The following is a 14,391-nucleotide window of genomic DNA, read 5'->3' as shown; positions in this document are numbered from 1 at the left end:
CAGTTTGAGACATAAATACAAAGCCCTCCTTTATTTCTCCCTCTCAGCGTGTGTACAGCTGGCGTATGGTAAGTACGATAACCATTCATGTGAATGGGCTCAACCGTCCAGCATTCCTGGAGGCAGGCAATCGAAAACCGTTTGATAAAGGAAGCACAATTTATGTCGCCTAACCTGGAGGACAGCCCTGCAACATTCCAAGATAGAAGTCTAATAGAATGGCATGTGTCGCCCTCTAAAGATGAGATCACTATAGGAGTTACGCCAGGGGCAACAGATTTGGAAGATCCGCTGCTCGGCAATGTAAGGTGGTCAGTTTTCTCGTTGTCGTCAGTATTAATAGGGATAATTCCTAAGTTGTTCTCTAAGGAAGTTGACGATTTTGCGGGCCGTGGGTCTGTCGGTAAATTTGACTTGTCACCCACTGTGACTTCCCCCGCAAATTCGACGACGTTGTAATTCAGGGGTAGTCAGTCGACCATATCCAGAGAGCTATACCTGTTTGACAGTGGAATAGTCTCCAACCAGCCTTGGCTGGGTATAGGCAACATACCTCTTGCCTGGTTAGTGTGTATTTTTGCCCTCCCTACTAGTTCCCACTGCTTGTTTGCTGAATGGTGAGGATAAAAGTAATCGAGAGGTAGTGGAATAATGTTTGTGTTAGGGTCAAAACATTGTACGTGCTGGATATATTTTACAGCCTGAGTGTCCTTAAAATTAACAATTATACAGTCTCCCGGTATGTCTTTACTCCTTCTACCCAGCCAACTAACTCTCCGTACAAATAGGATTTTAGTATGAATGTTGGGAGGGAGGGGTCGGTTGGAATTAAGCCAATAGATAGTTTTGTTCCTCAATTCTAAATAAGACTCATTGGTTTTTCCCTGCAAGCCAGGTACTCCCGCCAGTATGATGACGTAGGGTGAGGATTCTGGGGGAAGGTCTAAGGTAGGTAATTTGGGAACAACATCTTGGGCAGGAACAGTTCTATTTGCTACCTCATTACTGTCTTGTGGAATAAGATTGTTGGTTTTTTTGTTAACTTCCGATGGATTCTGCTGGGGCTTTACTCCTGCATAGGAGTTTTGAAGGCCACTACTAGTCGTGGTGTTTTCAATGCAGGCTGTGTTTGCACAGTTGTCCTCTAATAATCCCAAATGCTTGTCGATTAACGGCAAAACCATAGGGGGGGGAGTTTTCTCTTTAGGGTTGCTGGCAGTTTTGGAGAGAAGAGGGTGTTCATGGAGCTCCCTAAGTAGATCTGTCCTCAAAAATTGATTATGTTCTAAATTAGCAGAGGCAGTCTTTTCTAATTTCTGTAGTCGCTCCTCGATCTTGGAAAGTCTATCCAGAATCAGACGGGTTGAATTTTCAAACACTTCTATTATTTTAGCCTGAAACCCAACATCTAGTTGCCTGGTCAAGTCTGAGGGGACTTCGTTCAGAGGATATTCAGCAGCGCCTAGGGTAATGTTAGACGCATTTGTTTTATTTTTGTTTTTCGACCCTTTTGGTTGTCTCCCCCTTTTTACTTGCGGAGCAGCCTTAAGTTTCGGTTTTGCTCCTAAATTTAAGGGAGAGGAGGAGGAAAGTGAGGTAGCCTCGGTTATTGCATGTAATTGTGCGCGGGTAGAAACACCTTCAGTTGAATTGTTAGCAGCAACCGCCATAGTAGTTATAGGTATAGTGGACCTTATAATATCTCTGCGCTTGTTACTGTCAATAGTTAAATCAGTACAGAGGTCTGCACTTTCAGTTTCACTAGACAGACATTCAGATGGTATAAGGTTAGTGGTGGTTACCCCTGGTGTTACAGATGAGGCGATTTTCCCTAGAGATGAGCGTTTGGTTGTAAAAGGTTCAAGCGATAAACGTCGCTCGGTAAGGTCTATTTCTCGTTCTAAAATGTTTGCAGCTCTAACAATAAAATTGTCCAGGGTCCCTGCCATAGATGTGCCAGCGGCTACATTTTTATTCCTAGACATTATTCCCACCAATATCAATATCAATAAGAAGGTCGCAGTCACATACACTTACTAAGATATAAGGGGGGTGGCCCAGCCCAGTGTCTCCAGTCTCGAACGGCCTCAAACGGCCAGCTCTTAGCCCGGTCTTCGCCCCGGGCTTAGTCCCGCGCGCGTCCCGCTTGCGCGCGGTAGGAAAAGTACAAGATGAAGACAGAGGGGCGTGAGGGGAGGAGCCAGGAAGAGGATGCAGCTGCGCTCACCGCCAAGCAGCCTGGTCCTCGCAGTCCTAGCAGTCCCGCCTTCTGATGTTTGTAGTCCGGTGAGTATCGCCCCCAGGGCAGCGCGGCGTTTGCGTGATGCTCCCACAGTTGTCAGCAGTCCCAAGCCTACGAGCGGCACCCGTGAAGCGGGGGCCGCGAGGCGTCAAGAACCTTCTGGGGGAGGAGCCAGGAAGAGGATGCAGCTGCGCTCACCGCCAAGCAGCCTGGTCCTCGCAGTCCTAGCAGTCCCGCCTTCTGATGTTTGTAGTCCGGTGAGTATCGCCCCCAGGGCAGCGCGGCGTTTGCGTGATGCTCCCACAGTTGTCAGCAGTCCCAAGCCTACGAGCGGCACCCCTGTTTTTCAACCATATTGTTTCTGCTGTTTGCTTTACTGTCTTATCTATCCAATTATTCACATAATTATGGGCTTTACCAAATCGAAGCCTTCGGATTTCTTTTACAACTAATCAGTACCGGCGGGAATTCTTTCCATTGCAGGTTGGTGGCATTCACAAAGACAAGGTGTCAAAGGAGTAAGGAGTAGCTGTCATTTATAAACCCTCCACAAAACAGAGCCTGTTTGACCTGCCAACCCACCTGTCAATCGAAGAGGTTTCTGCCCAATCACAAACCTCTGCACATTGTTTCCGTGATCCAAATGCCAATCACTTTCAAGATCAACTGGACCACTTACCTTACTCTAGTAGATACAGATTAGGCGTGGTACTGCACATGGTCTGGACCTCTTACCCTCGGTTTAGCGATCTGATCAATTTTAGTTGTACGCAGGAAGAGAGTCTTAGGAACTGATTTTTAAAAGAATTTCAAGAAGAACTAACACTTTGAGGTCAGGAAGCTACTCAAGAAGCTGATCTGAAGGCCGATCGGCTGAGAGAGCAGGCCAATGCCACTCCCCCTCACTTCCTCTGACGTTAGACGCGGCGAGCGGAGAGGAGCCACCACCGATATTCCCGGGGCCGCGGAGTCCCGGAGAGCGGCCCCTTTGAATTGCGAACTAGCGATATATTTTCCTTTTCCTTCCAAAGTGGTCACATTTCCCTCTGGTGCCCGGCGCCCAGGTGGGGGTTTCTTCTTTACATTTTTTTTCTGACCCGTTTGAGGCAATTTTTGTGCCCCTTAAAAGAAAAGGACTGCTCTGAGAGTCCTGAGGCCCGAGAGAGCAGACGACGCCGATGAGCTGAGAGTGGCCCCTTTGAAGTGCGAAATGGCGATATATTTTCCTTTTTCTTCCAAAGTGGACCCTTAAAAGAAAAGGACTGCTCTGAGAGTCCTGAGAGAGCTGTCCGGCGGTCTGACTGCAACCAACCTGCCTTTTTTTTTTTTTTTGACAACGGTGGACTGCCGAGGCGTTGGAAGCATCATTAGGGACCCCAGGTTTCTCACCAAGAGCGGGTAAGTGGCATTTTTCTTACTCACCTGTCTTGGTTGAGGGTCGCTGGGCAGATCCCATTTGATTGACTCTGGCAGAGTTCTGGGCAGCATTTTTACCAGCTATTAGCAGAGGGGCATTGTAAAGAAGACATTATGCGAAAGCCTGTCAAAGGAGCAAAGGGAACAACTCCGGTTGAATCGCCAACTCCAAGTCAAAAGGTTAAAAGGCGTGCAGCTCAGGTCACAGCGCGGTTGAACTACGCGGCCGCATATCGACAAGATCTTCCTCTTTCATCGGAGCTTGTGGGCATGGCAAGTGCTGATCCGGTCCAACAGGATCAGCTTGAGTCTGATATGGCTGACTTGGATTCCCCCATTACCCCCAGTGAGATGGTTTCCCCAAGGGTGGATTCACCAATTCCTTCTGCTTCCACTAAAGAGACTTTGACTTTTGGAAAGGCAATGGGCGGACCTCTCGAGGCCAGAAAGTACCCTATTTTTTTCAAAGCCAAACAGGATGGGCCTTTGATTGAAGTGGAAGCAATGCAGGGGACTGAAGGTACCGACCCTTTAGTAGCAGATACCTTATTGGATGCCGGCCCAGAGTCTTCAGTGCCCAAGCCTAGCAATCGCCTCTTCCCCTATTCCATCTCCAGGTCTCTTAAATCCATCAGCTGGGGAGAGTTCATGCATCTTTCAAGGCCGGGGGTCGCAGAAATGTCTATGTCTATGTCGACCTCACCAGTGGTCCCTGTGCGGACGGGTCCTGACGGGTCCAGAGGGTTCTCTGGCGGAGGATAGGTCAAATGCGATTCAGATTGATCCCCCTCAAGGTGGCGGTTCCTTTTCTATGCAATGGGACGCTTAGAGCCTCCTTAATTTAATTTTGGAAGAAATTCGGGACCTAAAAACCTCCCAATCTAATGAGATCGCTGCAATAAATACCCGCTTGACAAAGATTGAGGAATCCATGGCACAGGTCCCGGCACCGCTCTTGGAGACCGAAACCAGGATCTCCCAATTGGAGGTTCAAATGTCATCTCTAAACCGTAAAGTGACTACCTTCCAGTCCCAGAGAGCCTCACTAGAAATGAATCTGGAGGAGTTGGAGAATCACTCCAGACGTTCTAATCTCCGAATCCTGGGTGGTCCGGAGGGTTTGGAGGGCCAGCAGATGCTACAATGGATTGACTCCTTCATAAAAGAAAATGTCCTTCCAGAATTTAAGGGGGATCTGACAATAATGATAGCTCATCGGGTCCCCGTACATCTCCCCTCTAATGCAAAGTTCCCCCGGACGATCTTGGTAAATTTGGGAGATTTTAGGGTCAAGGAGCAGATTGTGTCAGGAGCAATCAGGCAAAGACAGTTTTCTTTAGCAGAGGTGCTAGTGTGTCGTATCTTTTCAGATATGACAGCCTCCGCAGCAAAAAGGCGAAAGGAATTCGTCAAAATGCTTCATTTGTTTAAAGCTCAAGGGGCACAAGCCATGATAGCTCAGCAGAGTAAGCTCAAAGTGCTAATTAAGGGCAAATTTCATATTTTTTGCAGAGGCACAGGGTCTACTACAAGAGATTTCGGCGAATAAACTCTAGTGGCTTGAAGCCAGTATTTGGTTGAAAGGCTGAGGGATATGTATTTTTGGGTTGGGAATGGGCTATTCATCCCTTGAGGACTGTATTACTGCACATTTTTTTTTCCTTGTCTTGGTCAAATGAGAATAGCAGGTGAAAAGATAAGCTGTTAGTATAGGCGTAAGGCGTAGAAGGTTAATGATAGTACAAGGCGGTTCAACTTTAGTTTTTGCAGTGTAGGAAGGGGAAGTGAGGGTAGGGGGAGGGTGTCATTAAGCTGCACTAGGCACCAAGTCAGCGTGCCTGTTGTAGGGTGGGTGGGACATGTTAGCCTCTGAGCAGGGGTGGCCATCTGCTCGGGCGACAATGGGTCAAGGGTGGGGTTGGGAGCATGGGGGAAAAATGAAATCCATAAATTAAGTTCATACTCATTTGTTGATTGTTATGTGAGAGCAAGAAAGGAAAATCGGTCACCTCTGTTAGATCTGGGTTGGAGACTTTTTTCAGAGTTTGTAAGAGGAATATTCTTTGAATATGGGGACATTCAGAAACCTACTCTTTCTACAAAATGGGTAATCAGTAAATAGTGAAAGTAGTGTAGTTTAATGTGAATGGCCTTAATAATAAAAGGAAAATACGGGCCATTGAGGCTTGGATTAAAACAGAGAATCCCTCGATCATTTTAATACAAGAAACCCATATACCAGCGGGGAAAATCTCCGAGTTTGTAATGTTCAGGACCTGGGCAGCTTATAGGTGTTTCTCATCTTCCTTAGTAGCACATATGGGGACGGCGATTTTTCTAAATAAACATTTTCAGGTGGAGGTAGTTAATTCTGCGGGTCACTTGTAATGTGAACCATCGACCTTTGACGTTTGTTAGTATATATGCCCCAGTTGAGGATAATCCCCTCCCATATGAGGAGCTTTTTCAATCTTTAATCCAAGTCCCGGGAGAGTTGATCATGGGGGGTGATTTTAATTTGCTAATGAATCCCAGGATAGATTCCTCATCTAACTTAAAAAGACAGTCAAAGCAAAAAACTCTTAAAACAATACATAGTTATAGTTCAATCCTTGACATTATTGACCCCTGGCGAACAGCATTTCCGAAGGATATTGCCTATACTTGTTTCTCAGGGAGATTTCACACTTTTTCACGCATCGATTTCTTTCTTATCTCCAGGAATTTGGTTTCTTTACAGTAGAAAATTCTTCAAAATGGATTTTCTGACCATGCACTGGTGGTTCTGGAATTAACATTGGGTAAAGGTAGTTCATTTATTAAAAGGTGGTCATTAAACCGACAATATTTGCTAGAAGAGGATTGGGTGTCTTCTAGTAAAATACAAATTTCAGAGTTTTTTTAGCGAAATCTTGACTCTGCTCCAACCCATGTGGTATGGGATTCATTTAAAGCCTTTTTTCGAGGCCTAGCCATAGGTAAAGATGCAGAGAATTCAAGAAAAAGGAAGGGAGAAAAACAGTTATCAGAGCAAAAAGTGCAAGACTCTTTCGAAAGGTTTCTCGCTAACCCCTCGGTACCCTTTTCCAGCAGGATAGGCAAAAGACCTATGAAGAAAGAAACTACACCGGGAGATTTTTGGCTTGGCAGGCTAGGGAGCGGGCCGCAAGTAATCAAATATTGGCTCTGAGATGACCCACTTTTGGTTCCCATACGGAGTATTCGGGAGAAATAGGAGAGATAATGGTCCAGCATTACAGGAAGATCTATGGCCAGCAATTACCAATTGATATTTCATCATTGGAAGATTTTTTGCAGGAATGTGAAGTATCTGGGCTATCTGAGGAGGATAAAGGGCATATGACGAACCCATTTACAAAAGATGAGTTAGGGCAGGTTATTAAAAATCTTCCAAATGGTAAAGCCTGCGGCCCAGATGGTCTGCCAGCAGAATTTTTTAAAACATTCTTAGGTGTAATTGGGGACTTTTTATTATTAGTCATAAATTCAATTTTTGAGGGTGGGCCTATCCCTCTGTCATTTAGAGAAGGAAGTGTAGTCAGTTTTTAAAAAAAAGGTAAAAATAGCGAAGACCCCAAGTCATATCGTCCCATTACGCTCTTAAACTATGACTACAAAATAATCACTAAACTTTTAGCTAATCGTTTTAATGCAATTGCTTCATATTTTATTCATCAGGATCAGAATGATTTTATTGCTGGAAGGCAACTTGGCACAAACACGCACTTTTTGGTGGAGGCACTAGATTATTTTGATACCCAGAAAATACCAGCCTTGGTGCTGTTTTTAGACTCCGAAAAGGCATTTGATTATCTGGGAATCTTTATTTTGTATCCTGGGCAAATTTGGCATTCCTCAAAACTACGGGGTTGATTAAAAAGCTATATCTGAATGCTGAGGCCAATATTATTATTAATGCAGCTAATGCCGGCCAAATAAAAGTCAGAAGCGGAACTAGACAGCGATGCCCGCTATCCCCGGTCCTATTTGCTTTTTTCATTGAACCTCTTGCGATAGCCATTAGGAACAACAGGGATATCTGCCCGACGCTTCCAAATCTGGACAAAATTTAATTATATGCTGACGACATCATGCTCATTTTGAAACCAGAGAAGGAAGTGCAAGCAACGGCCTGCCAGATTTTTGAATGGTATGTGGCCTTTGGAGGGTATAAAATTATTATTTTTTTTAAACTGAACTTTTACTTTGTGGCGGTGGGGCATCCAGGGATCTGCCCCCCGACATTATCTCATGCTTGAACACAAATCCGAAGAGATATTTAGGGGTTTATTTCTCACCATTGATTTCGGAATTTTATGACTTAAATTTTGTTTCATTACTACGAAAAGTTCAGGACCTGCTTACCCGATGGCATCCTCTTCCTTTATCTATTCTAGGCAGGGTGGCACTGATTAAAATGTCTGTGCTTCCACTTTTTAACTTTCTCTTTTCAGCAATTCCCTGCGTTTTAGTCAATTCCTTTTTTAAGACTCTAGAGTCTATGTTTACATCATTTCTCTGGGGTAAAAAGGTCTCCCGAATTGCACTGAGCACTTTATATGAGGAGCGGGTAAATGGTGGGCTAGCTCTCCCCAATTTTTTAATGAATTTAATTTGTAAAGATAATCAGATCCATTGCCCAATATCAATTTTTAGATCCCCTAAGTTAGTAAGGTACAAGTGTTTACATTGGTTTTATCATAAACGGTAGGCTTTTTATAAAAGATTTTCTATCCCGGTAATAAACAGTTCAACTCCTATAGCAGGTCTTATTTCCTCTGCAGGAATTAAAGATTCATCTACTATCATTCAATATTGGACTAAGGCAGGGTTTTGGAAACTTTCAGATTTCCTGCGGAATGATAGATGGTTGAATATGGATGAAATGTATTGTTTAATCCCCAGTAATTTCCTTCTCCTGGGGTCATATAAAGTTTTTAGGAAGTTTTTTAGCAATCTGGACTTGGTCCAGATTATTAATCAGAAAAGTCTAGTTTATGACCTATTAGAAGATACAGCTTTAAAAAAAAGAGGGGTTTGGAAAGAACGTCTTGCCTTAATCAAGGGGATAGTTCTGGAAGCTAAGGCCATAATTAAATGGGAAAAATATGAAGAGTTGAAAATTAATGCAAACGTCTGGTCTACAATAAATAAATTAAATTTCAGTACGCTCAGGGGTGCCAATTGGCAAAGGATGCTATTTTTTAGCAAGTGGCTACTGCATAGAACTCCTAGCTTTATAGCTACGGCCTATCCAAATCAGTCAGGGCAGTGTTTCCGGTGCCACATTCACCCCTCTGCCAATTGGACGCATATAATCTCAGTGTTCCCTTATACAGACATTTTGGATCAACATTTTTTATTATTTAGCAGCAAAAAGTATATTAACAAGTGGTCCCAATGCCTTGTTGATAGTCCTAGGTTATGACCCAGATCTCAGCCTACCTGATAAAATGATCAAACTTTTCTATATGGGAATAGCAGTTGCCAGGTCACTTCTACTTCAAAGGTGGCGATCAGATCTAATACCATCAAAATATGAGTGGATCTGGAAAATGGAACAGGTCAAAAGAAGCGAACGAACATATGCCTTACGTACTGGTAGGCTGAAAAAGTTTGACAAGATCTGAGCAGAGTTTTTTAATGGGGATGTTTAATTCAACAGATTTGGTGGATTTTTAGGAAAAAGGTAGTAGTACCACACTCTGTTTAGAAGGGTCTTTGGGATTTAACGGGAACTATTTAGGATCAAGTTATATTTTTGATACGTACTTTTACTAGGATTATGTTTTTAGGAATGGAAGATCTGAGAATATGTTTAAAGTTGATGGGACTACGGGGCAATGGACGATATTTTAGGGCAATAGGCATTTTAAGCGATTGGACTTGAAATGTTTCTGACTTACTAGCTTGATGAATTTCTGAATAAGTGTTTATGTTAAACTTTTAATTCCTGCGAATCCGATGATAATGATGAATTTTTATGTATGAATTTCAACATTTTGACGTATAAATATTAAGGTGCTAGTTTTTGTAATACATGGATTTCAATAAAAAAAATTATATAAAAAAAATTAAAAATAAGAAGCTGATCTGCATAACAAATGACTTAAGGATCCCACTCCCACGCCAGAGAGAATGCTGTAACTTCTTTAAAGTCTCGAACCTCTTCTCACATTCGGGCGCCCTGAAAAAGCACTGGAAATGCTCACAGCACCCTGGGGCTCATAGACTGCTGGTCGTTTGGACATGATCTATCACAACATTCTGATCAAAAATCAAGACACATTCTGCCCCAAACTGAAGGTGTTCCTTTCTTGCTGATCCCATCCAATCCATTTCCCTACTGCCCTTTAACTTCCCTGCAGTCTCCGTTCCATTTGTTATCCCACAGGGCTTGTCTATTTCCCCCCAAATTAAGAAGTGTCAGGCAGGGGACAGGTAGGTGCAACTGAAAACACCAGAGTTAAACACTGTTCGGCCTTCAGCTACACCCATTTGCAGAGGACAATACATTGTTCCACTGGACTTTCTCTCCAACACATATATTATTCTAAAGGTAGGCAATCGCTGAACCCCGGTGATTTGAATTGGCTAAAATGGTATCCCAGGTGCCTTCATGTATAGATCCTTATTTATTTATTTATTTTGCACATTTGGTATTGCGCACAACTCACTCCCGGAGGAGTATCTTGGTGCTGCGCTGCTAAAAAGAGGATAGGAAGTTATAAAACAGGCAGGTCTTCAAACCCTTCCTAAAGGAGGCAGATTCTGAGCAGGAGTCAAGACTTGGAGGGAGTTTATTCCAGTGATAGGGGGCTGTGTAAGAGAAAGATCACCCCCCATATCTTAAAGTACGGATGTGTGGGATCACCAGAAGTGCCTTATCTGAAGATCTTAGACATTTCGGAGGCAGCTAGGGGTAAAGTCAAGTGGACAAATAGGCAGGACAAGACTTATGAAGGGCCTTATTGTCAGACAACAGAGTTTGAAGATAACACACTTTTTTAATCGGCAGCCAGTGAAGCTCCCCGAGTACTGGAGAGGAAGGCGAGCGTGAACGAAGATGACATATTAGCCATGCAGCGGTATTCTGGACCACCTGATGTTTTGACAGCAAGGTGTCGTTACACTGGGTTTTCTGCCTCTGCTACAGACCTCAGCTTTTGAACTGACCAGAATATTTTCCTTTCCACTTAGCTCACCTCAGTCACAAGAAAAAGGTGGTTTCACTATTTTCTACAAACTTTCTTCAGCAGAATATTTTTTTATTTCTGGCCCACCTACACTGGGGACCAGAGCAATGCCACATGCATCACCTCACAAGCAAGCATTGCGAACAAAGAGTGCTGACTCACCCCCTCACTTGCACAGGTCACTGGGAGCAGAGCTGCTCAGTCATGTTCACTTCAATGGGAGACACTGGCTTGAAAGACCCTTGTCTAACTCAGGATTCTCAAAGGCGTAGTTCGCGAACTACCTACCAGTTGTTCGCAGGCTTCCTTGAGTAGCTCACTGCCTGGAGTTCCGAAGTATTTAACTGCCTGGCAATGCTACACTTCTAGTCACCGTGAGCCCGGTTCTGGGTGACCCGTCTGGCGGTGCAGGAGTAGCAAACAATTTACTCTCTGGTTAATTAAACAAGTGTGAAGCTGCTGCAGACCCCTGAAAATAAATAAATGCCTCCACACATAATGTAAAGCTCTCAGACAACCCACCCTAAAGAAATATTGCTTCAATGAACTTCATAATCTACTGCCGATGAATTTCAGTCAAAAATTAATTTCATTATAGTTAATAGCAGTAAAACATTGACAGAATTATTGAACTAAATGCAAGTATGCATTATTTGGAGAACTACTAGATTTAAATGTGTTTCTTTCTTTTTTCTCTTTCTTTCTCTTCTGCATTCCTTAACTGTAGTCCTTCCCGCCTTCTTTAATGTCCTTCCAATCTCCTTCCCTGTCCTTTTCTCCATCTCACCTCCTCTTCTCTGGTCCTTTTTTCCTTTTCTTCATCTGGTCCATCCTTCATTTCCTGTTTCCTTTCATTTTCTCCTCGTTTTCTTTTCTTCTTTCATTCCTTTGCTCCTGGTTTCCTTCCTTTGCTATCCTTTCCTTCTCTCGTTTACCCCTTCTTTCCTTCTCCTTTATTCCTTGTTTATATTCCATTGATACTCCTGCTCCAACTTCACATTACCACAAACGATAACCACTATTAACTTTACAACTATATGTCCAACTGACCTGTTCTTGGGTGACCTAATTCATTTGGCAGTTTGCCTCCCTTGTAAAGTAACATAACCTTTACTAGCACGAAGTTAGTATTGGATGGCATCCTTGGAAAAAAATATGCTTTTTTCATTTCCTTCTTTAGATTACTTGGGTTTCTTAAAGACACCTTCAAACAAGTACTTTTTAAAATTCCCTTCCCTCTTGGGTTTCTTAACATCAAAGTCACAGGTCAAGTGAAAAAGAAAGCCACAAAGTCTTCATTTGATCACCGTTTGTTTTGTGATTCCAGCAGAGGCATGCTTATGGAACGCAAACTGGTTTGTAAGTTTAGTGTAACATGTTTAGGATGGGGCCATTTGTTTACATGGAGTCTGCCATTCAAACGGCCAATTATATTTGAGGAGTAGATTCCAGTGCAAGCCACTGTCCTATAAAGTGCAATCAAAGGAACCCGAGTTGGAAATAATTATCCGCAAACCCATTTGGTAGAAAAAAACCTGCATGGTGCTAAAGCAAGAAGGAGGCAGCAGGCACAATTTGGAGTTAAGTTCCAACACGGGTAAAATATTGACTATCCTCCAATAAGAAATCTTCTAGATGTAGCAATTAAACTTTTTCACAGGGTTGAAATTTAAAAAAGCAGCAAAGAGACTAAAACCTCTTGGAGGACGTATTGGACTTGATACAACTCACACTTATTTGTGGTATATTAATTAAATGTTTTAAACCCTTGCACTAATGGCACAAAGGTAACTTTAAATTTTGCTCTACATAGCATGCTGCTGCTTGATAGAATCCTGTCAAATTAAAGTTTTTTTTAACTTTGGATATTGTTTATGATTCTCAGATCTCATGATGGGGTGGAATATTTTACCACGTGTCTAATCTTATTTACATGTATGCAAATGTGTGATTTTATGTGGACCACTTTGGAGTTCTGTAATCATAAATAAAACAAACTTGAAACTTGATACAACTCACACTGACCTAGTGACCTGCTCTCTGAAAGGCCTGTGGCAAGAGCATTGGATGGACCATCCATACATGTGATTGGGTCACCAAGTACAAAGGACACCACAGGAAATGAGGCAGAAGGTCAGAAGCTACACAATAATGGTTCTCTACTATAACCCTGCAGTCTTCTGCTTTGTATAGAAAAGGGATACTTATTAAGGTCAATGGCACATGGAGCACCACGCGGCATGTCTTACAAAGGCAGAATAGAGATGCATTAAGAAGTCAAGATATAACATTCATATTTTGCAGTAAGAAATGCATTTATATTGCAGATTGCACTCACCACAGATGGAGCCCACTGCCACGATGAATCCTGCCCAGGAGTAGCCCCGTCGGTAGAAGGCATCGGAAAGTGCAGAGTCTGCTACCAGAGTGTCCCAGGGAACCATAAGAGTCAGCACAGTTGAAACCAGAACATAGGCCACCGTAGCAAAGCCGAGTGAAATGGAAGTGGCTATGGGAATAGCCTTCTGCGGATTCTTCGCTTCTTCACTGGAGGCAGCAATGACATCAAACCCAACAAAGGCAAAGAAGCAGGTGGCTGTGCCTGCCATGATGCCCGACACGCCAAAGGGTGCAAAGCCACCATGTTCGGCACTCCAGTTCTTTGGCTCTGCAAGAATGAATCCAAATATCAGAATGAAAACAATGACGCTCATGCTTACAGCAGCAAAGACATGGTTAAGCCACGAGGAAACCCTCGCTCCACATGAAATAAATGCTGTGGCAATCAGCAGTATGCCAGCAGCCAAAAAATCTGGATATTGTGCCACTACCTTGACATGCCAAGTGCCAATGTGGGTCTCTGTAAAGTTTTTTATTTTGTGGTCAAAAATAGAATCCAGATACGCGCTCCAGGCCCGAGCCACAGCTGCTCCTCCAATCATGTACTCCAAAACAACATTCCAGCCAATGAGAAAAGCCCAGATTTCACCGACAGAGACATAAGTGAACATGTAGGCGGATCCAGTTTTAGGTACGCGGGCACCAAACTCAGCGTAGCAGAACGCAGCCAGTAGAGAAGCAAAGCCAGCAACAAGGAAGGAGATGACAACGGCAGGGCCTGCTATTTCTTTGGCAACTGTGCCAGTCAATACATAGAGCCCAGAGCCCACCATGCTACCGACACCAAGTAGCGCAAGGTCCACAGTGGACAGGCATCTCTTTAAATTAGTCTCCATCAGGTCATCGTCCAGAGTCTTTACCCGGTTCAGTTTATGGCAGAAGCGGGCCAGGTCCCGGGTGCTGGGGAGTCGGCTCACCATCTTTAGAGACGTCCTGTTACTTGTGGATGAAGTGAGCAGGAAGAGAGCAGGAGCTTGGCTAGGTGAAAAGCTTCTCCATTAACGAGGTGGATATCTATGTAAGAGACATAAAACAACATTTAGCAAAAAATTATAAAAAATTCTCCAGAGAAGTGTCAGGTGAGAGCCTATATGAAAGCAGACAATGGTCATTTAA

The 14,391-nt window shown here is 43.5% G+C and overlaps 1 protein-coding gene across 2 annotated transcripts in view; it reads right to left on the bottom strand.

Moving 5' to 3' along the window:
* The window catches only part of SLC7A4 (solute carrier family 7 member 4), a 258,319-nt gene that overhangs the window by 193,820 nt on the left and 50,108 nt on the right, over nt 1–14,391 (bottom strand). For both annotated transcript variants that reach the window (XM_085634012.1, XM_085634013.1), the window contains exon 2: nt 13,214–14,289. In XM_085634012.1, coding sequence (XP_085490138.1) covers nt 13,214–14,195 — 982 coding nt within the window. In that variant the 5' untranslated portion in view covers nt 14,196–14,289. The remainder of the gene's footprint in view (nt 1–13,213; nt 14,290–14,391) is intronic.

This window comes from Triturus cristatus, chromosome 11 (assembly GCF_964204655.1).
Source record: "Triturus cristatus chromosome 11, aTriCri1.1, whole genome shotgun sequence".
Classification (NCBI taxonomy): domain Eukaryota; kingdom Metazoa; phylum Chordata; class Amphibia; order Caudata; family Salamandridae; genus Triturus; species Triturus cristatus.
This window is presented reverse-complemented; position numbering and strand designations above follow the sequence as displayed.